This window comes from Orbicella franksi, chromosome 9, assembly GCF_964199315.1.
Source record: "Orbicella franksi chromosome 9, jaOrbFran1.1, whole genome shotgun sequence".
Lineage (NCBI taxonomy): Eukaryota > Metazoa > Cnidaria > Anthozoa > Scleractinia > Merulinidae > Orbicella > Orbicella franksi.
In genome coordinates this window covers 14,975,927-15,003,886 of record NC_138153.1, presented here as the reverse complement: position 1 = coordinate 15,003,886, position 27,960 = coordinate 14,975,927, and the positions used below count along the sequence as shown (strand labels likewise).

The following is a 27,960-nucleotide window of genomic DNA, read 5'->3' as shown; positions in this document are numbered from 1 at the left end:
CTTCAATTGTAATTTTAAACTAATTTTTGGTTTAATACTACTTCTTTGTTGCTTTTTTACCTTCAAAAATTGTACTCCCGAGAAATGACTTGGAAAAATTATCATAACATACCGTAGCTTCACTCAAAATTTCCGAAAGTTTCGAAACAGGGACAAATAGTGCAGAAATTTTCTGGAAATGCTTCCAGAAAATCCGGAAATTGTTGAATTTCCGAAAAGCGAACCATTCAAATGTCAAATGGAACGGAAATTCCCTTGCAAGGTTGTCTTCTTTTCCGGAAATTCTGGAAAATGCTGTTCCATTCGCATCTGGAAATGGAAATGTCCGGAAATTTAAACCGGAACTTTGCTCTCTTGACTGTTAGCGAGAGAGAAGTCGCTAATTCGACGGTCAGAAATCTCCGATGACGTAATCTACAACCAATCAGAATCCATGTCTACGTCATGAGAACAGAATTTTGTCGGGAAGAGCAGAGACAAAGAAAGAACATGAGCGTCTTGTTTTTATTCTCGTATTTAATGGTTCATTCAAACGATTTATTTTCTTGTTAATTAAGGCTGGTAAAGTATTCCCCTCCACAAGGCTATTGATTTAGGGTACCCAATGTCGACCTGCTCTGCTGTGTTGTTAAAGCGATAAAAGAGGTTGTCCTTGAAGAAGTACGTGTGACCATTGCTCGCTGAAAGCACCGTATCGAGGTTATCTGGAACGCCCTTCCAAAACGAGGCTATCGACCGCGGGTAGCCTAGGTCCACTGCCCGGGTTGCGTCGTTGAAGCGATAGTAATCCGAGCCTTTGAATAAATAAGTGATACCGTCGATGTATCTGAAATAAATGAGAATGAAAGCGCTTATCTTTTGATTTGTAACTGAGGTACACTTGTTCCCTTTGACGAAAACGAAACTGAATCCGCACCAAGTGGCTCGAATAGGGAAATTCGGCCTCAAGCTTCTAGCCTGTGGTAAGCCGACGGATGTGGCAACTTTCAACGCGACAGCAGTCTTTTTGCCGATCACAACGGATTACTATCACCGAACTTCACTTTAATTTCGCTAGAACGAGGTAAAGCACTTAACTCGTGTTTAAGCGAATCGCCTGAGGTTAACTGGTACTACCCTTGTTTTCTTTCTGAGCTAATCGCTTGAGGGAAGTTTTGTTGTTCCTGAAAAGCCTCACTGGGGAGGTGATAATAAAGTAAGGTCGAACCTCGACCAACGGCCACCTCTACAATAACGGCTTTTTTGTCGTGGCGGGTGGTCCATACATTCACTCTTATTTGAACCTCCCTACAGCGGCTACCTCTTTACAACGGCAACGGCCACCAAGCGCGTCCTAACTGCCAAAATAGGGAGCTTAAGCACGCGCGTTTTTGAGACGCAGACGGCAATCGGAAGAGAAGATTTCGCATGCTAGGACCGTATTGTCTCCAAGATGTTTTATACTACTCATGAAGCAATGAAGCATGAATGAAGCAAAGATACTTAGCAATGTGAATATGGTTGTGTGAGGACAAGTCAAAAGTGAAAGTAGCTCACTTCCGGCTACCGTCCGCGTCTCAAAAACGCGCGTGCTTATGTTCCCTATCATTAACCTCTCGACAACGGCCAGTTAATCAAGGACTGACGAAAGTTCAAAACCCCCATTTTTACTGTAGAAGTCACGAAACTTGATTGGTATCGTGCGTTGTTGGTCTCTGTTTCTGTTTCTGTTTGGTTTCTTTTTTATTGACATGTTTTGATTGTTTTGAATTAGTTAAGTTCTTGTTGTGTTTAGTATTCTTAAAATTATTCTCGTGTTGTTCGTTTTACCTGAAGACCGCATCCACGCTATCCGGTATTCCTTTCCAAAACGAATTTATTTCACGTGGATAGCCATCCTCCACTCTTTCCTGGCTGCTGTCGTACCGGAAGTAAAGTTTCCCTTTAAAGAAGTACGCGTATCCATCACTCCACAGAAACGCTGCGTCTACATCCGCTGGGACTCCTCCCCAGGCTGCCAAGGCGCGCGGATATCCGACCTCGACTTGGAGAAAGAAATCGTTAAAGAGCCAATAGTGGTCGCCTTTGAAGAAGAACGTCTGGCCATTGAGGTGCCTAGAGAGAATATGTTGAAATGGCTAGCACGTTTGGTACGGCTGTAATTGCTAACTGCAAGGAATAAGGGAGAAGGCTGTTCTTCTTTGAATGAATTAAAGGCTGTCTCAAAGTCATTTATAATTCATCAAGTTTAAACAAAGGAAATCATGACCGTGACGGTGTTTGGATACCTGATCTTAATTAGGATAGATTTTAAAGTTTTATTTCTCTGTTTTCACCTTAGTTTTAGTTTCGATTGACAAAAAGATGTACCAAACACTCAAGATAGTGTTTGACCGCATCAACAAACACCTCGAAGGACTTCAAAAGTCCTCCCCTACGCGTTTTATTTACACTCTGTTCCTCGGTGTTTGAAAATGTGGTCAAACACGGCCTTTCATGTTTGATATATTACTTTTTTTCTCTGTCTGGAGTGCTGCATACCCTCCCTCAGTCCTACAGTTCATACCTACCCACCCACCCACTTATCTATCTACCTTGCTCAGTCTATGACCAACCGACTGACCTGTCTGTCTGTCTGTCGGCCTGCCTGTCTGTCTGTCTGTCTGTCTGTCTGTCTGTCGGCCTGCCTGCCTGTCTATCTGTCTCTGCCTGTCTGTCTGTCTGTCTGTCGGCCTGCCTGTCTGCTTGTCGGCGGTCTGTCTAACTGACTGTCTGCTTGCCTGCCTGCCTACCAACTTCTTGTCTTGTGATGCACTTTCTTGGGAAAGTCAAGAGCAAAACATACCTTAAAGCCGTATAACCAGTTAGCTCGAGCTCATCGCTCCACCACTGCATGATTGACTTGGGATAGCTGGAGGACACCCCAATAGATTGACTGCTGTGCAAAAAGAACCAGTTCTGGGTATCCTTAAACACGTAAACCCCTCCATTATGCCACGGTAAAACACCTTCCATGTCGCCTGGGACCCCTTTCCAATAAGAGCTCACAGAGCGCGGATAGCCGGGGTCCACACTTTCGTTACGCGGATTGAACCTGTAGTATTGTGTTCCTTTGAAGAAGTACGCGAAGCCATTTGAGTAACTAATTTTAGAAATGGGAGCAGATAAAAATTAACAGGAAACCATTAAAACAAGATAATAAAGCGAATGGAGTTAACGAAACTAGCGCGAATGCGAAAATTAAGTTTCCTATTAGGTCCTAAAAGGATAGGAACTTTCTAAGCCCAGTGGAAGCCAGAGCCCTAACCTTTCCACTGTCTCTATATCAGAAGGAAAAAGCAAAAATTGAAATTAATGTTTAAAACTATGAATGATCAGACTCTGGAGTACCTGAAAGGTCTATTTAGACCCTTCAGGACGGACTATGGACTCGGAAATATTGTAAACAAATTAGCTTTGCCTAAACCCCATACCGATTTTTTGAAACGTTGTTCAGTTCTGCTACAGTGGGGCACGTGTGGAATAGCCTTCCGTCTAACGTCAGAACCATTAGATCTTTTATTAACTTTAAAAATGAGATCAATCACCTAATGTCTTCCTCGTACTCCCACACGGCAAACATGTAAATCAGTTTTTTGTCTCAACCTTGTAACATAACTGATGTTTCTACCGTGTTTAAATAAAGTGTATGTGTGAATGTATGGTTGTTTCAGGTGTTCAAATCAGATGACGGACACACAGGGATTTGAACGCTTGAAAGACGCTGGGCGCATCGAAAATTTATTTTGTATGCGGTATTCACTAAGGATAAAACTCGTTAAAGCACATTTTCTGTTAATTTTAACTAATTACAGTAGCTATTATCAAACGCGGCTCTCCATTTCAACAAATTGCATACTGCAAAGTCTATGTTGCCAGACAATTTGCCAAGATTTTGACTGTTTTAAAAGTACTGACTACTTTCTCATAAATTGCGACCATTTAATGTCTAGTTACGAACCCGAAACGTTCTTAAGCAGAAAGTAACGACCTGGCTTCTCCTTTCGAAGATCTATGGTATTATACAAAACAAAAGTTGTACCTGATGACGTCATCGATATCATTTGGAACGCCTTCCCAGTAGTCACTTATGGGCCGAGGGTAGCCTGGGTCGACACTCAGCGATGTGTCATTAAACCTGTAATACTGGTTTCCCTTGAAGAAGTAAGTGAAGCCGTTGGCGTATCGAAAGACTCCGTCAATTGAAGAAGGAACACCCTTCCAGTGGCTACTGGTTGGTCGAGGGTAGCCTGGGTCGATCACATGACGACTTTCGTTGTAGCGGTAGTAATTCGACCCCAAAAAGAAATAGACGAACCCGTTTGACCAGCGGAAGACGGCGTCTATTTTACAGGGTCCTTGAGATTGAGAAGATGAAGATTAGGTTTAAGGAACGCAGTCACGGTATTTTGAGTTATTTGGACACTTGCAAAATCACTTTTTAATTGAAGGAAACCTGAAAATACTAATTTACTTAGATAGAAAAAGACTTAAGAGATAATAATAAACCATAAAACAACAAGGAGGGTTAGGGATGGAGAAGATTAACACGGATTACAAACGACGAACTTGAAAAATTTAGGTTAAACTTTTCAAGATGCGCAAACCGTGACGTAGTTCCTGTAATGAGTTGTGTATGTAAAGGCATTCGCTTAGGGTGTGGTCAACGTATGGGATTCTCGATTCCGTGTAGACTTTGTTGACCTGGTACTGTTCGAACCTGGTCGGAGTCGTTTTCTTGTGTTCTTGGAAATACCCTTCTTTTACAGTGATTTCGTCCAACCGAGAGACTACGGTGGACTAACCAGTGATGGGCTAAGCTTTCTGTTTAGGGAGGTTACCCCAAGATTACTTGAACGAGAGCTTTCGGACGGCTCAATATTAAAGCTTGGAGTTAATCGCGCGACCTAACTCAGTGGCAGAATAACCTCAAAGAAGAAAAATTGTAGATACATTACTCGAAACACTCAGTGAAATGAAAGACACTGTCAGTCTAAAATTACTCACTGTGGATGTTTTTCATCAGAGTAGGTCTAAAGGTCTTGACGTGCTGCGCCATGTTAGTTATCTGACCTGGTGTGAATTCATACATACAGGCATCCTCCATGACTGTAAATAAGAATGAAATACATATAATCCTACAAAGAAGCTGAATGATGAACATTCCTACGACGCCGGAAGGAACGAATGAATAGATGAATCAGGTAAGAAGCACTGAAGCAAGGAAGCAATCACTTAACTAGCTGTCCCCCCTGGGGGTGCTCCTCCCTTATATGGGCTATATAAGTATTTGCATGCGGCCCCAAAGGTATGGTTTTTGAGCTATTTTGGTCTGAAATAGGGTATGTGTTTCACTCTGGCTTGTCAATGGGTGTTTAGTCTACAAGGAACTAATTTTTTTTCCGCATCATCATTGGCGAAGTTGTAGCCCTTGTCAAATGTTTGCGCAAATGGAAGCCATTTCTGGTTAGCTGCGGTCAGATATTAGAGCCGTGTACTGATTTTAGAGATCTGAAATGGGGTATCGAGTTTTGGCTCAGGTCTGAAATAGGGTATGGAAAATCACAGATTTTGTATTGAAATAGGGTAAGGGTTTCAAAGTTCAGGCCACACACCCCTACCAAAAACTTTGGGGAGTACCTCCCCCGGGCCAGTCGCCCACCCGTCGGTAGTTCGGACAGTCGATCGGTCGGTCGTTCAATCGCTCGGTTAGTAAGGTGCTGCAGTTACGATTTGAAAACGTTGAAAAAACATAAAACCGTTTCGTTTCAAGTTTACTATCCCAACAATCTCTGCGTTTTTGAGGCACGTTACTTACAGCCCATGTAATTGTGAATTGGGTCCAGTCCACTTTGAAATTTACAGGTGTCCACTGGTTGGTCTGTGCAGATATACGTGTAATCAGCACAGCGTGGGGTGTCTGCAACTTCATCGTCTTCATCTTCTGTGCAGCCACCCTGTTACAGACACTGTCAATTGTTTTGGCAGGCTCATCGAGTAGACCCTCTTTCGCTTATAATTAGTCCGTCGTGCGTGACGCGAAAGAGATCGACAGACTAAGCTAAAGAGGGACTACTCGTACAGTCCTAGTCGTGACAGGAGACGTACCTACGTGCGTTATGTCTAGTTTGATAATGAAATTTTAACTGTGCACAGTATAGAACGGACAGACAGGCAGACAGACAGACACTAATGCAATTTCATAACAGGAAATTTCCTATTTACAGAGTAATCATACGAAGATGAAAACACCAGTTGGTACAGCCATCCATTGAAAACACTTGTCTTGTGGCTCAGTCACCCGTTTTCCATACGAACTTTTACCATATCTACATACCTCACACACGTGAAAGAGACCAAAGTAATGGCCGATCTATGAAAATAGATAACAATGAACGTGAGTAGAGACATTCCTTCGAATTTAGTCTTGTCTTACATTGACGTTTCCTTTAGCAATCCTCAACACGGCGAAGTCGAAGATTAAGTCGATTACGTACAGTCACATGAGAATCTGACAGTCATTTATGTTTTCTCAGTTTATATCCATCGGTTTAAGAACTAGCTCGGCGTTCAATTCCAACTAGCCTATTACATTTGCAATCCACTGTTTAAAAGTTATGATGAGCAATAAAATATTACCTCATGAACAGCATTATCTCCAAGGTTATATGTAACCATCCCTCCTCCCGGCAGTGTTCCGTGATGTATTGCCACACCGTGTTGTAAATCCGACTCGCTGTGTTCCCAAGGCAAGGTCGCATAGCCGATCAAGTTTGCGGAATCAGAGCTCGAGAACTGACACGTGTATACATTTAGTGTTGTTGCTGGCGAAATGCCAAGAGTTGCCCTAATGGAAATCCGCTCTTTTCTGCAGTTGTTAAACCAGAAGTCGTTCTCTGTTCTGTCCACAGAACGCTGAAAAAATTAAAAGGGTCAATTACGCAATAGAGGTTTGGGTTTTGTTTCGGTCTATGAAATCAGTTGATGTTTCGAGCACGAGCATGAACGTACACTAACAGGAACGCAAACACGAGCACGATCATGAGCAAGGACACGAGCACAAGCACGAGCACGAGCACGAACACGAACACGAACGCGAACACGAGCAGGAGCAGGAGCACGAACACGAGCACGAGCACGAACACGAGCAGGAGCAGGAGCAGGAGCAGGAGCAGGAGCAGGAGCACGAGCACGAGCACGAACACGAACGCGAACACGAGCAGGAGCAGGAGCACGAACACGAGCACGAACACGAGCAGGAGCAGGAGCAGGAGCAGGAGCAGGAGCACGAGCACGAACACGAGCACGAACACGAGCACGAGCACGAACACGAACACGAACACGAACACGAACATGAGCACGAGCACGAGCACGAGCACGAGCACGAGCACGAGCACGAGCACGAGCACGAGCACGAGCACGAGCACGAGCACGAGCACGAGCACGAGCACGAGCACGAGCACGAGCACGAACACACAAGCATATGTCAGTGTGTCCCGGAAACAGTCTCTTGTTATGGAAATTACTCTCGAGTATCATTTATCCTTTTTTTAAAAAATATATCCCTCAAGTTTTTGATTCACGAGTCTAACAGTCGGTCAATTGGTTGTTCCTTCTGTTCTTATAAATATGTAGCACGTAAGTGCGAAATTTATAATTTACTCACCGTTGCAAACCGGAATGGCGAGTCCGAGAAAGCTTCTGGAATATCGAAGAATAAAATACACAAAGATTACACATATCATACTGACTTGTGGCAAACTCACTGAACAATCTCTTCTTAACAGTTTAGTTTTGTGCTAGAAGGAAATCACTAGCCCTCTAACCGTGCAAGGCACAAAGAAGAATAATGCCTATTCCTCAGCCGGGGGCAATGTTGCTTATGTAGAAAAGACATTATTACAGGTCAATGAAAAGCTAACCTTCGCATGCGCTGATGTAGAGTAAAACAAAAACAGCTATTAAACGTTATAGGTTAGAAATCTAAATCAATTTTTACAATAACTGTCTAATTTCTCGCGCGCTGATTGGCTCATTTTTATCATCAGTAAGAGTACAGACGGATAAAATTTTAATTTATGCAAGCTTTCAAGTTCAACTTTCAGCTGTCAAACTGTCAACTTTTTAACCAATGAGATTTTATGGACTTTTTTAAGTAACCAATCAAAAAGCGAGAAAAGCTATTGTGTTCGCGTCATTTTGAATAAAATTCACTTATCTTTGTTTACGGCAAGTTTACGGCGTCTTTTCCCCTCATTTATTCCCGACCATCTTGAGGTCTTGTTATTGTGAAAAACAAATGGACGTCAATTTTTTATGCGTCTGTCCTCTTATTGATGATAAATTTCGTCACAACATTGTCAAAGGTTACTGCGGAACCACTCGCCTGCGGCTCGTGGTTCCACAGCCACTTTGACAATGTTATGACGCAATTTATCATCAATAAGAGGACAGACGCATAAATAACTGACGTCAATTTGTTAAATGATCACCACTTACTGTTCAACACTTTGACTTGTTCCTCCAACATGGCATCTGAAACATTACCCCTCCCCTTTGGGTCATAGATAACGTGCCAGGCAATGGGGACAAGGTACCGTTCTTTGCACTGCATGTTGCGGTTGAACAAAGCGTTATAAGCGTCCATGTCGTGGCTCTTTATTGCGTTCTTCATGAGGATGTTGTCGATCTGAGGAACATACGGAGATTCAGAAGATTTGGGGCGATTTTCTCTCGCATTTTCAACACCACATGTTCGCTTCATAATCGGCGGCGATTCACCATAACAGCGGACAGCCAAGAATGTTGCCAGCAGAGTTCTGAAAATATCAGTCAGGGAAACAAATTTCGTTTGATTTATCGCGTCAACGAGATCAGTGATCAGGTTTCTAAAATGTTAAAGGGGTTTGCAGATAGCGTTGCACTGATGTGAGATTGACCGTTGGCTGCTCCTAAAATTCTGGTGTCTTAGGCACTGAACGATAGCAATTTAATCGAAGACATTTGAATGACATTCGAAGCACCTTCGGAAATTTCCGGAAAACCGTCGGAAAACTTAACTTTGAGCGATCTTCATAGAAACAGGAAAATTTAAGAAGTATGCGTTTTCTTAGTCACCACAATGAAAAAGCCACCAAGTCGTGACAATCATGAAGGGTTTGTGAACTTTTGAAGTCATATCTTTTCGTTGTTGCAGTCACAACAGAGCAATGTTTTTTTGTCTTGCTACAAAACAAAACAAAGAGTTGTCTCCTTTGGAGACACGCTGAATAAACAAGAGCCATGTCGCTATGTTATGAATAGCGAATTTTTATTACGCTCTGAGCAATTTTGTGTGAAATCAAATAAGGCGAGACGAGGAAAGACGAGGAAAATGTTATTGTTTAGACTGTATACAGTTCTCATTTTTTGTTGTCAGGTGCGGTGGAGTTTCTGGATCTTTCTGTACGAAACGTACAGAAAGATCCGGTTCTTATTGACAATAAAAAACTGGAATACTTACCTTAAATAAAAAAGCCTCAGAAACTTCATAGCAATATGTTCATAAATCGTAGAGAAAAAGAAATTTTCATTGAGTCAGAGGTGACCAGCAAACGTTAAACGCAGCTCTCCGTCGTGAGTTGTGTTGCGGCCAAAATTACCTCAGTCTGTATGTTTCACGTCTTTACCTCACCCGATTTCTTACGCCAAAATATGCGCTGACAAGAGTGATACATCTGTTTACACATCGCAAATGTGCTGGAAATTGCCATGTTAATGAACATGTTCGCTATATAAATTAATTTTGTGTGAATTGTCTTTAATTAATATTTGTATCAAGCGCGACCTTGTTTAACATGTCAATCATCTTTAGAAAAGAACTTTCAACAACATTTTTATTTCGTGAAAACAAATATCAGCCGGTATTAACAACAACCAGTTGTAAAGTTTGATTTAGCTCAGTTTAGACTTAATCACTTAAGTTTGACGCGAACTGAAAACGAAAAAAAAAAAAAAAAAGACAAGGATTTTTCTAACGTAATTGTTTTCTCGCAGGAAGGTGTGCTAAGTAATATGAATACGGATATCTTTCTGAATTTTTTTGTTCCCGGAATTGAGGTCCCTTGAGGCAACTTCCTTTGTTGTTTCAGATGTTCAATTTCTCAGGGAGTTGACCCTAAAAATGACATGGATAGATAGATAACCTTTACTCACCCTCGGTTTTTTGACATGAAAAATTTAATAACATACACATAACATAACAGTTTATTTAAACTACGCAGGTATACGCGCCTTACAGTTCTAGCATTTCAAACATGGCAACAGTTAATTTTCCGTGTGGAAATATATATGAAGCCTAAGAAATGAAAAATGCTTGGCATCATCATCAACTACAACAACAACAAAAGTACTTGACCAAAAATTCGATACACAATATAAGATCTGACCCTTACATGAATACCCTGTTTCAGACCTGAGTAATAATCAGTTCTCTAGTTCAGACCGATGTTGAAGGCATTGTGAAGGGCTTTTGTTGATGATCTTATCGACAATGATGAAAAATAAGCTTGTTCTAAAAAACATACCCAGTTCAAGACGAGTGCAAAATCCTTACCCTACTTAATTTGAGACCAAAATGACCTAAATCGATACTCTATTTCTGACCAAAACGGCTGAAAAACAATACCCTTTGGGACCGCACATACTTGTATAACCCATATAAGGAAGAACTCCCAGGGCCTGGCTGTTCGATGTAAGGCAAACATTTCATGGCCACAAATTTCTACAGCTTTGAGGAGAGCTGTAGCTACGTCACCAACCTTATTGCTACGCCCTCTCCTCTCCCCAGCCTTGCACGGCCCATTAAGGCATGTTTGACCATGTAGAAAAAGTACTACTGGCGTTATTAAAAAAAGAGAATGAGTCGCTGTAAGGAGTTGAGTTTTCATGAACTTTTATTTTCCAATGACGACTGTATATCCATAACGAAAAAAAAAACGTATACGAATAAAGAAAATATTTCTTCTACTAGACATACTTGTCAGACTCTCTACAATTTAGATACACTCTTTGTTTTTTTCTTTTTTTCTTGCGTTAAAGCGGACGATAGTTGATATACTGCTCGTCTCGCGCCAGTCATGCCCCTGTAATGCCTTTTCTGCAACTCAGCAAAGATTCCAAATCTTCACCAGCTTCTACGGCACACTGCTCAATGGCTTGAAATGCCTCACGAAACTGAAATAACAATCAACAGGAGCCCGTGACCCAGCAAATAGTTTTGAAAGTAAAGTAAAGCAGCTCGCTTGAAGATCACCCCAAGGCCCCGTCCACACACTACGCCGGAGTAAGTTGAAAACGGAGGTTTCAACCTGAAAATGCATCAAACGTTTTCCGTCCACACTACGCCGGAGGAATTTGAAAACGCAACAATCAGCGGTCATTTTAGAATTGAGTTTGAGGAAAACTCGGTCAGGGAAATCACATGATTATCGAGACGTCATCGCCGTCGAAAACCTCCGTTTTCCAAAATGTTTTCCGTCCACACGGAGGGACGGCGTTTTCAAATTTCTCCGGTTTGAAGAGCGTTTTTGAAAAGCTCCGTTTTCGTGACGGAATAGTGTGGACGATAGGCCTAACTGTAGAAAAAAACCTGAGTTTTCAAATTTCTCCGGCGTAGTGTGGACGCGGACTAAAGAGATATTCAGTCCGAGGAAACAAGAACCAGCTTGGGACAAAAAGTGAATTAGCTTGCCGGCTGTGTTTTCACCGCGGTTGCTAAGCAACGGATGATAACAATCGTGAACCACCTTGGAATGCTAAAGCGAAAATTTTTTAGAATCTTTACTGAAAACTATAGTATTTTTTCCATGTTAAAGGTTGGATGCAGGACTGTAGCGTTTTCACGATTTGCGCACATATTTTGAAAAGTTTAGCTTAAATTTTTTCAAGGCCGGTTGTTTGTAATCCATGCCAATCTTCTCCATCCTTGTTCCTTTATGATTTACAGTGGAATCCCGATTTCTCGAACCCTCATGTTTTCGAACCTCCCGATAACTCGAACCAAAAGTCGTTCCCCTTCTCAGTCAAACGCTGTAATTTTGCCCCCGATTTCTCGAACTCTCCGATTTTTCGAACCAATTTTCGTTTCCCTTGGAGGTTAGAAAAATCGAGATTCCACTGCATTATTATCTCTTTGGTGTTTTTCTACCTTATAGTAAACTGCTATTTTCAGGTTTCCTTTAATTTAAAGGTAATTTTGTACGCGGCCAAAATAACTCAAAAAACCGTGACTGGGCTGTCTTTTAATTCGGAAAGAGACATTTAATTTATTTAGCCGCTTACCGTGGGAATACAAGAATAGTAAGTCTCCTGAAAACATGCACTTATTTCTTTATCAGGATTTTGTCTGCATTGAAGGAAGTATGGCTTGCAAATCTGTGAAGAAAATACACAGGGATTATTTAATTTTGCCTTGCAACAACAAAGTAATTAAGCAAAACTATAGGGATATAATATTATTATGAGAAAAAAAAAAACCTTTTCCTAGCTGAAGCGACGAAAGATTATATATTTCCTGTAGATGAGATTTATAAAAAAAGGACTAAACACAAATGACACCGGGCTCTACTTAGATAAAATATGGCCCTGGAGCAAATTGTAGATGTTTATTTAGAACAAACTCCAAATATAACACTCCTTGAAAGGAAATAACGAAAATACAAGGAGACATTTCGTGAACAAATATGGGCGTGTTAAAGGGAAGAGGAAACGTTGATTTCATTGGTAGAACTTCTCAAAATCTTAAAAGAAGTCGTATTGAAAAAAATATAACGAATTATGGCTTCTACTTTTGTTTAACGTGACCGGTGATGCTAGTTTTTGTGTTAACGCTCCCGTAGTAATCGTTTTAGATCATTCGTTCTCGATTTAACACCTTTCGAGATTGAAGGGTCTTTTTGACGTAATCATTTTCTAGGTGAAACGTGATCTTCTTCACAAATTAAGAAAGAGTAAAACTAAGTTTCTCAAAAACTAAAATTAAAAAGCTCATCAGTTTATTTTACCTGTGCAGCAGCTTTGTAAATATAATCAGGTTGTTCTGCTCTAACTTGCCACATCAGAAACAGGAGAAATAGGCACAGAAAGGTTTTCATTGCGCTGAAATGTTTCCAAATGTACGATGCGTGTCAGGTGTAGAACTTTGAAGTCCGCTCGAGATCTGTGAAACAGGAACACTTGTGAGACTATTATATTGAGTTCGTAGGCATAATATTGCAAATGTAAACGTTATTTAGCCAATGAATTTCGTCTAAATCAGATTTGATAAAGATTTAATTGTGGTGCACGACAAGAGCGCAGCTCATATTCCAATTCATTACAAAGTGATTACACACTTGTAAGTTGATAGAATCAGCGGGGAATAAGGGATTTGCGTCAAAATAATTTCTTTCAACTTGTTATTTTTAACCAGATATTTGCAGCTTATAAAGTGCTCTTAAGAATTGCAATCCAATGCAGCCTAAAAATATTTAGTTACCTTGTTATTTACTAATTGCTGTACTCCTTTTGTGTGTTATATTTTGCACGTAATACGGCTGAGTGTCGTTTTTTCCCTTGCTTTAAAACGGCAAATTATTCTTGAAACTCACGTGTAATTAATGTTAATTTAACTGTTTTTTTCTTGTTGATCGTATTCGTCTTTCATGTTTTAATCAGCGGTGCATTTACAGATTATTTACTGTAGATGTCAACATGGGGGAATCTTCGATTTCAAGAGTAATTGTGGGATTCATGGCTTGCTAAGCATAACAAAGCCATTTGAGGGGGTTTTTTATGCCCTTATTGCAAAACCAGTCTTGTTGGAGAACCTTTCATGTGGAAATGACTTTGATTTGCAAGACAAGGAATAAACAAAATCATTTGCATATGAAAAGTTGCAGTACACCATAGGCACTTTCCATTCAACCAAAAATTCCGAAAATTTCGAAAAGGGGAACCGATGATACGGGAATTTACGTGAGAAACTATCCAGTAAAATCAGGAAATTGTTGAATTTCGGAAAAGCGAACCATTAAGCCGAAAATTCCGAAAATTCTAGGAGGAAAGTCAAATGGAACGGAAATTCCCGGTGAGAAATTAAATTTCCGAAAGTTTCGGTAAATTTCGCAAGGTTGTCCCTTTTCCGAAAATTCGGGAGTATGCTTTATAATTCGTGACTGGAAATTTCCGAAAATTCAAACCGAAGTTTTTCATGGAATATTAAACGCCCCATGACTCCTTTAGAAGCAAAGGAAAAACGGAAAAACTGGTCTTTTAAATGTAAAAGGTTGTGGCCATGTTGTTAAAACTATCACAGAAAAACTGCAAAAGAAGTATTTATGAGACTAGGATCAGTATTTCTATAACAAGCTGTTGATAACAATATGACGTTTTAGCTATCTGCGTGCAATGAACCATTAAAGTGAAATTATTTTCTTTTCATTGACAAAGATATTTTCATGCGGCAAAACTCGTGAGTGAGTGAGTGAGTGTTTTTCATTTCAAGACAAATAAAGCTTAATCAACGGCGAGGACAGTCTGTTTTCAACTAACTTCAAGCTGACAGTATGTGGTATATTGACTGTAATCTCATTCATCATTTTGTAACTAATTCAAAAATATTGCAGATATTCTCAGTGTGATGTTCTCGTACAAAATTGGAATATGATTATGAAAGACACGCTTCTAGAAATTTCTTAACGAACACTGTACAATTATGCTGAGAAATTAAAAAAAATAGTTTGCTAGTGTTCGAGTCATATCACCATAAAATTAGAAATAAACTGAAATGAAGAATATACAAATTCTGCGATATTTCTTGAAGTATTAGTATATGTAATAGGACTACATGCTGTCCAATTTGGAAATAATTGGATGAAAAAGATTCTGAGGACAGCCAAAATTAGACGAGGCCGTAGGCCGAGTCCAATTTGGCAGTCCGAGGAATTTTTTGAATCCAGTTATTTCCAAATTGGACAAGCATGTAGTCCTATTACCTATTAATTATATAGGATCCAAAAACAGATGAACAAGGCAAATATTTTAACCTCTAAAGTACAGTATTTCTCACTTCGCTTTGCTCAGCACGTCACAGATCAAGCACTTTAACACAGGGTTTTTGCTTCTTTGACTGTCCTTGTTCTGATTATTCTCCCTCATCTCGAGTAAATCAGTAGATCTATCTCTGGAAACCTAGCTGAAGACTCCATTTGAAAGTTTAGACGTCGAAAAAGGTGGAGAGAAAAGTCGGGAAATTCCGCCATTATCAAAACATAAGAAAACTTTGCGAGCTACAATCGTTCGATGACGTTTGATGGCAGTGATAATAGCTGCAACGTGATTGGCCAATACTCGGTTCTTTTATTTATCTTGACATTTCATTGGTTGATGGAAAGTATCCAGATTTTTCTCACATTGGACAGTTTGTTCAAAGCTAAACTAAACGTTCGAGCAAAAACTATCCAATTTATTTTAAATTTGGACAGTTTGCAAAAATTAATAAAAAATAGGTCTGTTGGCAATATTGGATTTCGATGGAGCTATATAATTACTAAGTAAATATATATCAATTTCAGGCGCTTTATTTTAGTTTTTGTATTTAGCAAAATAAGATTTCTAATTATTTCTAGCTGTAAATTCTACAATTGACCGTTTTTTTAATTTCAAGGAATTTAAAACGCAAAGCTGCTTTTCGCGTAAAGAGAAACAGACCTCCCCCACAGTCGGCAAAACGCCGTTGTTTTGATAGCAATTTAGTCAAAACTGGCGAACAAAAACTAATATTTTTTAAATTACAAATTTAAATGATACAAATAATCATAATGTTGTGTATTGGAGCGTCAAAAATTTAGGCTTTCAGCGTTACTGTTTAAATCACTTATATCCTCGAAAGGTCTAATTTTGCCATGTTTTTGGACAATATTAGCTATTAATGCTATTACATACAGTATATCAGCTTGCCCAAATTTAGATTTAGAGAAAAAAAAAAACACACCACGTAAAATAACGTGACCGTTAAACTTAGTCAGATCGAGGTCAGCCGCAGAAATATTTTAATTATTTTATGGTACGGGCATACTAGTATTAATGTATAAAGATCAACATTAATTTTCTGTGTTCAGCTTCGGCGAGAGCCCACTTACAAAGTGGCAGTTTTAGCTCAGTAGGAATGTTCAATTTCAGATCGATCTGGTCAGATATGGCAAATATTTAAGCAGGGCATTCTGCATGGGTAAGCTAAGGGTAGAACTTTATCCAGTTTTGTTGACATATTTACTCACGAAGTTTATTATTTAGAATCCAATGTTCATATTGTACATGATAATCATTTTGTCCTGTGCTTTAAATGGCCTTATCGATCTTATCAACCATTAAGTGTCCTTATCAATTTCATACAAGTGGCCTTATCAACCGATGAGTCCGTTTGCCTTAGAGAAATATACGTATAGCGTTTGATCGTAGCTGGTTGTGATCCATGCCAGTTGCCATTATTTATCGTTCCCAAATTTGCAGTTAGCCAATAACAAGCCGAGTCTACTGCCCTGATATCCTGCGATAATAATCCACTGGCCTGATATAAGGTTGGATTTTTGGCCAAATTTGCGTGAGGTCAAAACCTAATCCTATCTTTCAGGGACACTTCGAAGATACCTCGGGTCAATCAGGCTCGTTTGGTCTTACCATGGGCATTTTAGCTCTTACCAAAACGGTTCTGCGTAGCTCCAGAAGGTTACTTTGAAGGAGCTACGTCACGGCTTGCGCGTTTCGCAAAGTGTGGTCTACATTTTTCAAGTTCGTCGTTTGTAATCCGTGTTAATCTTCTCCATCCTTAACCATCCTTGTTCCTATATCGTTTATTATTATCGCTCAAGTGCCTTTCTATCTTATTAAACTTTCATTTTCAGGTTTCCTTCAATGTAAAAGTAATTTTGTACGTGGCCTAAATTACTCAAAATCCCGTGACTGAGCTCCGTTAATGGATCTTAACCTCTACCAAAACCACATGCACGGGTTTAAAATGTTTAAGTAACACGATTCTGATAGACAAGTATTCAAGATAATGAAACGACTGATCTTTGACCGCTATATTAGAGAGGAAAACTAAAATTACTGAGAAAAAACATTCTCAAAATGAGAACGGAAGTTCTTTGCCAGTGCAACCGCTTTATAAAATTGTACATATGGAAAAGGTTTTTCTTTTCTCTTATGCCGTGTCTGAAAAAAACCAGTTGGCAAGACTAATTACATGCGGAACTCATCGGTCAGAAATCGGCAAGCTCCTTCTCCATCATAAACGGGTTAAATTTGCTAATATAATTATCAAAAATAATTCCTTTCAACGTATACTCAGTACATGCCAAATCCTGTGAGGATGTTACATTAAGAGACAAATCTAACCTTTCAAATGAACCCTTTGTCTCTTAAGTCTGACTGGTCGGAAATTGAATCGAGCTTGTATATAGTAAAATCCACACAGTACTTTGACAGGGGAAGATTTCATGAAACGAAAAGAAATGTGTTTGCGAATGGTCGTAAAGTGAACAAAAATAATAATCAAGTGGTTGGCAATTCTTGAAAAAGTTGTTATTTTTAATTAGTATATGATTCTGAAACATGTAAAACAAGGACGGTCCCTTTCATGCTTGTCGGCTAAAGGTTACGATTTTAATGCTTTCAACCTAGTCGATGTATTAGCACATTTTGTTTGTGGAAAAATTTACAGACAGATCTAAAGGTTTCAGCAAATAGTACACTATTGAAATAATTGGCTAAATTCTCTTTATTGCACCTGTTTTCGTTTTGATCTATAGGAAGGGCCGACAAGGCGGTGAGGTGACAAGTCCGTTAAGGTGTTACTAGCCTGTGAGAGCAGACGCTTTATTCGGCTTTCCTTTCTTTTTCGCTCTCCCAACGTGTGAAACGAAAGCCGAAAAAGGCGTCTGCTCTCGCAGGCTGCGGTGTTACGAAAAGTCTTTTGGATCTTCACTAGTTGGAGGCGTAGGCAGCGTCCACACTAAGCCGGAGGAATTTGAAAACGAAGCTTTATCTCTATGGTGAGGCCTACCGTCCATTCTATTACGAAAACGGAACTTCTCGAAAACGCTCTTTAAACCGGAGGAATCTGAAAACGCCGGCTTCGTTTTTGTGTGGATGGTAAACATTTTGAAAACAGAGCTTTTCGAGAACCGTGGCGTTAGACGATAATCATGTGATTTTCTTGACCGAGTTTCCCTCAAACACAAATCCAAAATGACCGGTGATTGTTGCAGTTTTAAATTCCTCCGGCGTAGTGAGGACGGAAAACATTTGATGCGTTCGAAGTGATGAAAACACCGTTTTCAAATTCCTCCGGCCTTGTGTAGATGGGGCCTTATTAATAATGATAATAATGCGAATTGGATCTCGATAGTGAAGATTTTCGATACACATGGAACAAAGACTACTGGTAGAAGATATTAGACGTAAATTTATCAAATTACTCTTTGTCGCAACAAAAGAAATATGATTTTTTTTTTCTAGGCAAAATAACTTGATCAGAATAGTTCTGAGAAAATGTAATCTACTGAAGCAAGACTTATATTAAAAAACAGCGTCCAGTTCCTGCACTCAAATACTTTTTAGCATCCTGTCTTACAGTTAAGCTTTTTCACTGATAAGGAAGCGAAAAGCATTCGCCAGTAACTGTCACGTCAAGAGCTGTTATAAGTTACCCACACTTAAGTTTCACCAGCTCTGTGAAGTTTATGTTATGTTACACATTTTCGTCTTATGATTATTGCCTCCGTTAGCTTTCTTGGTATGTATACGCCATAGCAAAGGCGAAGCTAAAAACAAACGATTTCCAAATGGTCTTGAACTGCACAAAACTCGTTTGATTTTATCGACACTGTTGAGTTGGTATAGATTCGGACCCATTACTTTTTTGACGGTTTCAGCCGGCCACACTGATCCATCCACCGACTATAGAGCGAAAGGCTGTCCGTTTATACTTGGCGCTTGGAAGTACTAAACTATCATTTGGTGTTTAATTAATGGATAACCAGAATAAAATTTTAGACTTAATATGACGGATCACGAAGGGATTACTCAAGCAATTCTGACATAAATGTTTCAGAATAACTAAGGAAAATAAAACATGGGACGGAGGTTATATTAGCGTTCGGAGTTTAATTTACCACCAGTCCGCAGTATACAGTAATTGCGTAAACTGTTTAGCAGTCGTGTGGATTTTAAAGATGTTGCCAGAAAGATAAGTTTTTTTTTAAGAGAGAAAGATACTGAGATCGTATGCACTGAGAAAACGATTTCAAAGGTACACTCGAGGAAACGAGTTTTCGTGAGAACTGAAAATCTTTGGGTAGCTCTTTTTTGAAGCAGGATTTTGAATCTCAGCAACTGATTGAGTTTACAAATAAATATATAGCGACTTGCCCGTGAAAACCGTCTGCAATATAACGCAAAGCAGTGTTCTATCATATGCAAAAAAATAAACGTATATGAACAGAATCGATACATTAGCCCGAAACCCGGAAAAGGACGAACAGAAATCAACTAACTATGGCATTATCTAATGGCATATTTGCATGCAAATACCGTAGAAGTATTCTTTTTGGAAGAATTGAAATAAGGACAACACTTTCGATAAATATTTAAACAAGTATATTCTTACCTCTGTACTTCACTTCACAGGGAAAGACCTTGTAGTAACGATGAACTATTGAGCAAACTCAACTCTTGCTAGGCAAACAGTTTTGACGAGATATCATATGCGAACAGATGCTTCGCTTTTGAATAGACTGGGTTTCTCCGTCTCATTAAATTTTATATCTCGAAGTAAATTGCTTTCTGTGAAGTAAAAAAACCGCGGCTGCAATTAAGTAAAAGCTATTGTCCAGTTGCACCATTTAGAGAAAAAGCCGCAGGTTTCTTTTACATTGATTCAACATGTGTTTCTAGTTGTTATTCTCTCACAGCAAGTTAATTCCCCTTAGAAAACACAGGCACAAAAAGAAATAGTTGCCGCTTTCTAAGGGGGTAAGCTGTAAGGCGATGAACCATTAATGCCCAACGAAAGGACATATATCCTTTTCTTAGTTTTATTTTCGCTAATCTGGCATCAGAGCCAGGAAAATAATTGAACATCCGATTTGTTTTAGTTTTGCTCCCAGAGAAAAAACATTCTCAAAACTATCAAAGTCGGAATTTATTCAGGGATATTTTATTTATAAGAAATGGAAAATTTTTAAGTAATGACGTATTCTGATGCTAACGTTTGAAATTATCGCTAGCTGTAATTTGAGCGGCAAAAGAAAGAAAAATTCCATGAAAAGAAAAGAATAAAACTTTTGTCAAGGCTATTGTCTCAATTTGACAAGTAAGCCAAAGTTACCGAAGTGTCCTCCACATCAATAACAAAAATTAAGGCAAATTCGTCAGGAGAAGGAGAAGAAAGGTCGATGTACACCTAACGAATTTGTCAGTCCAGTGCGATGTGGCGTTCGGTGATTGGACAGCGTTTGACAACCATTTTTCGGACGCAGTGTTCCAGCAAACTATTTCAAAGTAACACATAAAGATTGAAGTATAACACGGTATAATGAGTTGTAATTTTCGATGGAGGAGTTCTCCATCTGCTTCTATCTTCGAAAATGACTGCTGTGAGATGAGTGACTGATTTCAATTTATAACATTGCACTTTCTGTGGCTTGAAACCATATTTTCCCGAATTCTTTATGTTTTTGTACTCTCCGAGACTAGCGCACGAGGTTCACCAGAATTGGGTTACGATTAGGGTTGATAAAAGACGGGGCCTTTCAAAACTTGTCTCGCCAAACCCATGGTAATCAGCTGACACGCTAATGTTGACAAACCCATTTATTTGACAGTTCAGCCTTTTGATCGATTGCCTTCCGTGGGAGGAAATCCAACACAAAAGAAAAAATTATATCAAAACACATGCCTGCTGACGTGGTCCGACAATTGAGGGTATTTTTTGGTTGCCAAACTGAAATTAAAAATTTTAGTTTTATGATCACTGTATTTCCCGGAAATTGCCGCACTTAATTAATGTAAATTTTGCCTTAAGTCAGCGGTCACCTTTTTTCTTGGTTTTCATCAATATCGTTCCCAGATCGGTTGTGGACTTAGAAGAAGGCTTCGTCTTGAAGAGAACTGGGAACGAGAGTAGGTTTTCATGTGACGTCATCGTCGTCAGAAAGATTCCAAAGTTTTCCTGGTCTCATTCAATATGGCCGCCGCACCAGTATCTCTCGGGATTGCAAGGACTGTTTATGATCGTTTATGCCGGGCTTAGTGACATTTAGCATCAAATCTGTTTAGGACAGTCGAAAAGAATCTATAACAAATTTCTTTTCCTAATTCATTGGATCGCATGTAGAGAATCAAGCGAGAAATAAGGGAGAGGATTGTTCTCCTCTGAATTCTGAACTTCTTCTGATTCGCTCCTGCGGTTAAAGGCGCTACTTACTTTAAAGATTAGCCCACCAGGGATCAAAACGTTGTCAGATTTATTTGAACTACAGACACGGGTATCATGGTGGTTTTAGTTTCGAATCTAAAGGAAGCGATGGCAAAGCGAATCAGGTAAATTGTAATGTGAAAAAGACTCATAATGATGTCGAGGAAAAGGTTGTTTTTATTCATCGTGGTAGATGCAATAATAAAGTGTATTATCGTTTGTCTCACGATGTAGTCACTTGAGATGTAGATCGCAACGTTTCGACTGCTTACTGCTAGTCTTCTTCAGGCGATAAGGTCGACTGATTGCACGGTATTTATATCACAAAGGTCGGCTGTGATTGGTGCATTTCGATCCTCCTATTGTTCCATTGTTCCGCGAGTAGCTGTTCCCTCGGTGGTCCGCTGTTGTACCGTTCTCCTGTTGTTGTGTTTTTTGATCGTGGGCATCCATGCTTCAGGAATTTCAATTCCATTATCCCTATTACCTTTCGGTTTGCCAGGCAATTTTTTCTTTCTCAAAAAAGTAATTGCAGCTGACGCCCAATGCCCATGAAGAGCAAATTTGCTGACTTTTTTTAAATTTTATTTTATTCCTCCAATTCCTAGCTAATACATAGATATGAAAATATAACGTAAAGATATAAAAATATAACGTAAATCGTCTATGCCTTAACTATCCTTGAGAAAGTGAGTTAATGCATTTTCACCCTTCTGCATGGCATAAAATTGATGATTAAGAAATAGAAAACGTGTACCGTGGTTCTATCCAGAATAGAGACACGAGTGGAAGTTTGGGAGAACGAGAAATGTTGTGAGAACGAGCTATTTTCTAATTAATCATAGCAATTTCAATTTCCTCAAATGTGACTGATGCATGAACTGCTGTATTTTGCTCTAATTAATCTGCAAAGTTGTAATCGGACAGTTGGCTGTAATCGGTCACCTATAATCGGACAGTTACACGAGCCAATCATTTTTAAGTCCTCTTCACTAAATGAACCAATCACAACATTGACTACAATCACTATAGTAACCAATTCAAGCACTATAGTAACCAATTCAAGAGACCGACTGTAAAATTGTGGAGGTTTAATCTTCATCATGCTTCATCTTATATCGTCTATGCCTTAACAATAAATAAATAAATCTTCATTGCATGACAGAAAAACTGAACATTTTAAAGACTTTAAAGCGATCGCGAGCACAGGTAGCCCAAGCTCAGTATGTGAGCGTCATAAAATCGACATACAGTGTAAGGACTCTGTAAGAGTTTAGCCCTAATTGTACTTATGGATTATACGGAGCGTAGTTAATAATTAGTCATGACCTTCGTCAAGAGATTGTATGAGAAATACTGCTGTCGCTGTAAAGTGTACGAAAGGGCGACAAAATTTTCCTTTAAACTCACCTAAGTTGCCTTCTTATCGTTTCTTATGATTTTACAACGTTACAAGCTTCTTAGCGGCAGGTTAAGACATTTTGTGAGCAGGTCGGCAGTTCCACCCCAAGAAGCGAGGGTGGAAAACCGACCTGCTCACAAAAGGCCTTAACCCGGGGTTAAGATGCCTTGTAACGCTGTAAAATTATAAGAAACGATAAGAAGACAACTTAAAATTATGGCGTGTACCGGACACAGTGCTCTGAAATACAGTGAAACCTGTATTAGGCGGATACCCTTGGGGCCCTCACTAGTGTCCGTTTAATACATGGTGTTCGCTCAAAACAGGTTCTAGTAAATTGTGCAATAATAGTTAATTACTAGTTGTACCTATCGGTAAGTGCCAACGAGTGAATTGAGTTAGTAAACAAGAGTCGATTGAATGTTTTTATATAGTAGGTGCTAAAATCAATTTCTTTTAGTTAATGTTTCAAATTATTGCTGTAATTGAACACAACATTGTTTATTTTTCAACTCAGTGAGTGAACAAAACGCTAAACACTTATTATTTTTTTTTAATCATACTTGTTACCTTTCCAGTATAACAGGTGTTAAAATCAATTTCTTTTCCCTCGTTGGGCGATTAATTTGGTAAGTACTTAAGTAATTTGCCTACCATTCTGCTTTTTGAGGCGTCTACATCTTGGATTTGTTGCGATTGAATCGCGAAAGCGAAAGCGCTCTTTGAGAGTAAATTTCAGTCAACGTGTTGACAGAGCTCAAATCGAACCAACGAGTTCACTTTTGACGACCTCTGAGCAAAGTTCTTGAAATTAAAAGGAACTTCAAACCAAACATATACCGTTAATCACTTAAAAACTTACCGCGAATCACCGAATTGATTGCAAATAATCCTTTAAAAACACGTTCAAATTAAACAAACAACATTGATAATCCTCGTCATGTTACATGCAAGCTTGTTTTACACTGTCGTCTGCTCAACACTTTTGTCTCGTGAAAACGCGTTAAATCGAAGTTACATGCACCTCACTGATCCTTTACTAATTTATTTTACATTTACCTTCAAAAAGCAGACGCTGTGTCTCTATGTCCGGCAGCCGACAGCTTTTTCAGTGTCCGAATTCGGAAAGCTGCCGGCCAGTTGCCGTGGCGCAATGGTAATGGGTATCGCTTGCCATGCCGGTGACGCAGGTTCGATTCCTTTTTGGGTCGCCTGTCATGAAGTTCTTGTTACGTTGTTTTACTTTTTTTAAAAAAAACAAAAAAACAAAAAAAACATTAAGTCTCACAGCCGGACACAGAGTATTTTAAAAAACCTGTCCGGCTAATGGACATGTAGCCACAGCGAAAAGCAGAATGTCAGACACTTATTAACCCTTTTGCAGAGATTCCAACCCCTTTTGAAGGAAAATAGGGAGACTCTTTTAGCGCCGAAGGCGGCAGCCTCTAGGGGGGCTCCGGGGCCATGCTCACCGGGAAATTTTGCAAATTTAGGTTTTCTTAAATGCCTTTTCCTGCATTTTGGAGCTGCTAAATGGAGTAAGACTGCTGGCCTGACGAGTCTGCACAACACACGGCGAGAGACTGGGTGAGATGATATGAGAAGAAAGTGTAATACATCGCAAAAAAATACTTAAGATTAGCATTTTTTCCCCTTGTTTTCACAATTTTATTATAAATCGGGAGAATTTGATAAGAATCGGGAGAGCGGGAGGCAACACATCAGATCGGGAGTCTCCCGATCAAATCGGGAGGGTTGGAATCTCTGCTTTTGTAACACAATGTAACACGCGTAAGATCAAAAACTCGCTAACCTGCTCATACGGTACAATGTCCAGTCGATCTCAGCATCAATCTGGAATAATCATTGCTGAACAATGTTGAGTAGTCTCAGCCGAACCTTAAGAGGTAAAATGAGCCATCGCAGTGTCCGTTTAGTGCAGTTTTTGTGCAACAAAATTGCTTAATATTGGTGTCCACGTCCGTTTAATAAGTAGAGGTGTACGCTGAATGCAGGTTTATTTTACAGTAACCGTGGGAAGAAAATTTTGGGACTCAAGCTGGTGTCCACTTAATAGAGGGAGTCCGCTTAATATGGGGTTCGCTTAATACAGGTTTCACTATAAAATGTTTAAGCAAACAACCGGAACAATGATCCTGCTGGTATACGTGGATCAATAGTGATCTGATCGGCTTCACATATAAAATGAAAAATATAAAAGAAGAAACCGACACAACGTAGGATGAGTTTTTGAAGGTGTACTATATTTCGGCTGGCCAAACCAGCCTTCTTCAGGTACAATGAGAATTTTACGTTGGGACGTGTTTTTATGTAGCATATTTTCGTAATACCGGAATTACGTATTTCCAGCAGTTACGAAAATATCAGTGCTACATAAAAACACGTCCCAATGTAAAATTCTCATTGTACATGAAGAAGGCTGGTTTGGCTAGCCGAAATATAGTATTTAAATAGGGTTGAACTCTTGCACTCTATGCTGATATTTTGGGCTACTAGTGTCACGAGTAGCTGTCCGGCATGCATGTCGCGGCTATTTCAGACCCCGTCACGTCAACTGGTCATAACCGTTGTCGATAACTTAAAATAGGACGACTTTGACATATTAGCAAAAGGACGGTCAGATACACTTTGCAAGATAAAGCAGCCTCTACCAACCTACCCTGAATGATAATGTTAGCAGCGAAAGGCTTTATCCTTACTAGCTTGCATCTATGATAAGCAAATATTTTCAGCTTCTGTGATTGTTATTGTTAATTAGTTACTTATCTTGCGTTTAACTTCAGCTGTTGCTTCTATTCTCAACGGTCACCTCTCAAGATGTATGTCATGTAAAAAGTGCACGAGAACACACATATTGGTCTGAGGAGAGTATTCTTGGACTATTTAGGATTGATTTATCTAGTTACTCAATGGAGTATTTCAAGGGCCACAACTGAGTTCTAAGACTTAAAAATCTCGTAATCGGCTTATGATTACAAGAAATGTTTTTCAACGTTAAGGGGTAGGCAAAGACGGGCATCGGAGACAACAATATCCTTTCCAACTTTCTGGCTCGAAAAAAAGGTTTTTGCTTTGTCTGAGGGTAAATAAAAAGTTTCTTAGGGAAGGTACGTTTTTTATTGGGGGGGGGGGGAGGGTTGGCAGGGGCTTCGGAGGGGAGGGTCATTAGTAAAGTTTTTACGAATTGGGAAGGGTAGAAACCTATTTTATTCGCAACCGGGGGAGGGTCAGTTTTTTTTGGCAAGGAAAAAATTACTCCACGTCGCTTAGTTGAATCTTATTTGTTAACAGACATGCGAAGTGTATAGAAACCTAAAACTTGTATATAAAAGCAAAGCTACCAGTCAAAATTAATCTAAATTATTTACAGGTGTCGAAATATTATATCAAAAAACTATCTTGTCCCAACTAACATGATTGTCTCTCTCGACCCGTGCCCGCTTTTGTCCATATTTTGACGGCAGTAATGTTTCCGCGCGGTGTTATTTTTGTCTTGGAAGAGATATGTGTGTGTGTGTGCGTGGGGGGGGGGGGGGGGGGGGCAGGGTCAGATGTTTTCGTGTAGGTATTTGTGAAGGGTCAGGCATAAAACACCCCTATTGTTTCCACGCTGGACAAGCGTAATAATCATGGCTATAATGGTACAGTAAAATTGAGGGTATACATTATTCAAGGTATTTAACGAAATTTAGCCGGAAATAAAGGACTGGTGATTTATATCGCAAAAGAGTTACCATTACGTCAGTGGAGTCCCACATCCGCAGTTTTCTATGAAGTTCCATCCCCGCCAAAAATCAAAGTTGATCACAACATTCAACTTGACAGTCTAACAATTAACTTGGCGAACATCAACATCATATTTCACTCCTCAACTTTGTACTTTGTATCACAATCATTGAAACTTTAAACATCAACTTTCAAAGTGACAGTTCAACGTTCAACTTTATCCATTAACATTCATGTTAACATGTCAACAATGATCTTGACACTTGGGCTGTCAGCAAAAGATGAAGTTTGAATCTCCAAGTCGAATGTTGAGTCACCAAAGGCGCACCAATCCCGCCAAAATTCAACTTGAGAATTCGACTTTCAAGTTGATAATTCAACATGAATTGTTACGTGTCAATATCCGTGTTTAGCAATGAACATTGCTATTGCTGATGACGCAAATATGTTCACCATGACGTAATGCTCTCTCTCTTCCTCCCTCGAGAAAGTACCCTGGTTGCGGTTGGTCACGTGTCTAAGTATGCCAATCAAAGCCGCACAGAGGGTGGGTCCTCAACTTAAATTTAGTCAACACTGTCTAGGGAGGTAAATGTTTGCGCTGCTATACAGACGTTATTTATTTTCAAAGTGAAGCAAGTTGTTTGTCAGAGATCCTCCCTGACCAATGCTTCGTCGCTATGATCTGAACTTCTATGAGTATGAGATGCTAACTGAGAGGGAACTTTGCTTATTTTTCAGTGCTTTTTTAAAAACCGTCAACAACCTGCTTCGGATCAGTTTAATCAGTTTTTCACAGCAAAAGAATTAAGTAACCGTCAAATTATCGACGGGATGCATTCAGCTAAATGAGAAGCTAGTTTCTTGGCCGAAAATTGGACTTACCGCTAAAACAGTTTTAAAACGAAAGCCACTGGATTTTACAAACGCGCGACCGATGTCGCTGTTGTCAAGTTCTTCATAAAATTTCTCACAACAAGAGAACCGAATGACCGTCAAACTGTCGATTAGATAAATTCAATCAAATTCAAAGCTAGTCTCTTGGCCATACACTGGAAATATCAAACTCTACACGAAGGCATCAACGTCTCCGTTGTGATTTTTTCGATCGAAAAATATAAGCTGCTTAATCAAGTTATTGGTGTTCAGCACTCAGTCGTTAATGCTGTTGATGTCAAGTTCTTCGTAATTTGTTTTCGCCGCAAGAGAATGGAATGACCGCCAAACTGTCGATGAGAGTAATTCAATGAAATTCAAAACTACCTTTGTGGGCGAACAAACAACGTATTTAACTCTA

At 39.5% G+C, this 27,960-nt stretch overlaps 2 protein-coding genes across 2 annotated transcripts; both read right to left on the bottom strand.

Moving 5' to 3' along the window:
• Positions 1 to 107: 107 nt before the first annotated feature.
• On the bottom strand, positions 108 to 9,742 carry LOC145498727 (uncharacterized). The gene is made up of 11 exons (XM_081478651.1): positions 9,521 to 9,742; positions 8,518 to 8,837; positions 7,685 to 7,719; positions 6,658 to 6,933; positions 6,356 to 6,391; positions 5,837 to 5,975; positions 5,026 to 5,127; positions 4,061 to 4,376; positions 2,825 to 3,121; positions 1,810 to 2,094; positions 108 to 826 (listed from the first exon to the last, which is right to left on the bottom strand). The coding sequence occupies exons 1-11, from the start codon at positions 9,547 to 9,549 to the stop codon at positions 553 to 555; spliced, it is 2,109 nt and encodes a 702-aa protein (XP_081334777.1). The 5' UTR covers positions 9,550 to 9,742; the 3' UTR covers positions 108 to 552.
• Positions 9,743 to 10,043: 301 nt separating this feature from the next.
• LOC145498729 (uncharacterized) lies at positions 10,044 to 14,797 on the bottom strand. The gene is made up of 3 exons (XM_081478654.1): positions 13,062 to 14,797; positions 12,340 to 12,432; positions 10,044 to 11,232 (listed from the first exon to the last, which is right to left on the bottom strand). The coding sequence occupies exons 1-3, from the start codon at positions 13,149 to 13,151 to the stop codon at positions 11,134 to 11,136; spliced, it is 282 nt and encodes a 93-aa protein (XP_081334780.1). The 5' UTR covers positions 13,152 to 14,797; the 3' UTR covers positions 10,044 to 11,133.
• Positions 14,798 to 27,960: the final 13,163 nt, after the last annotated feature.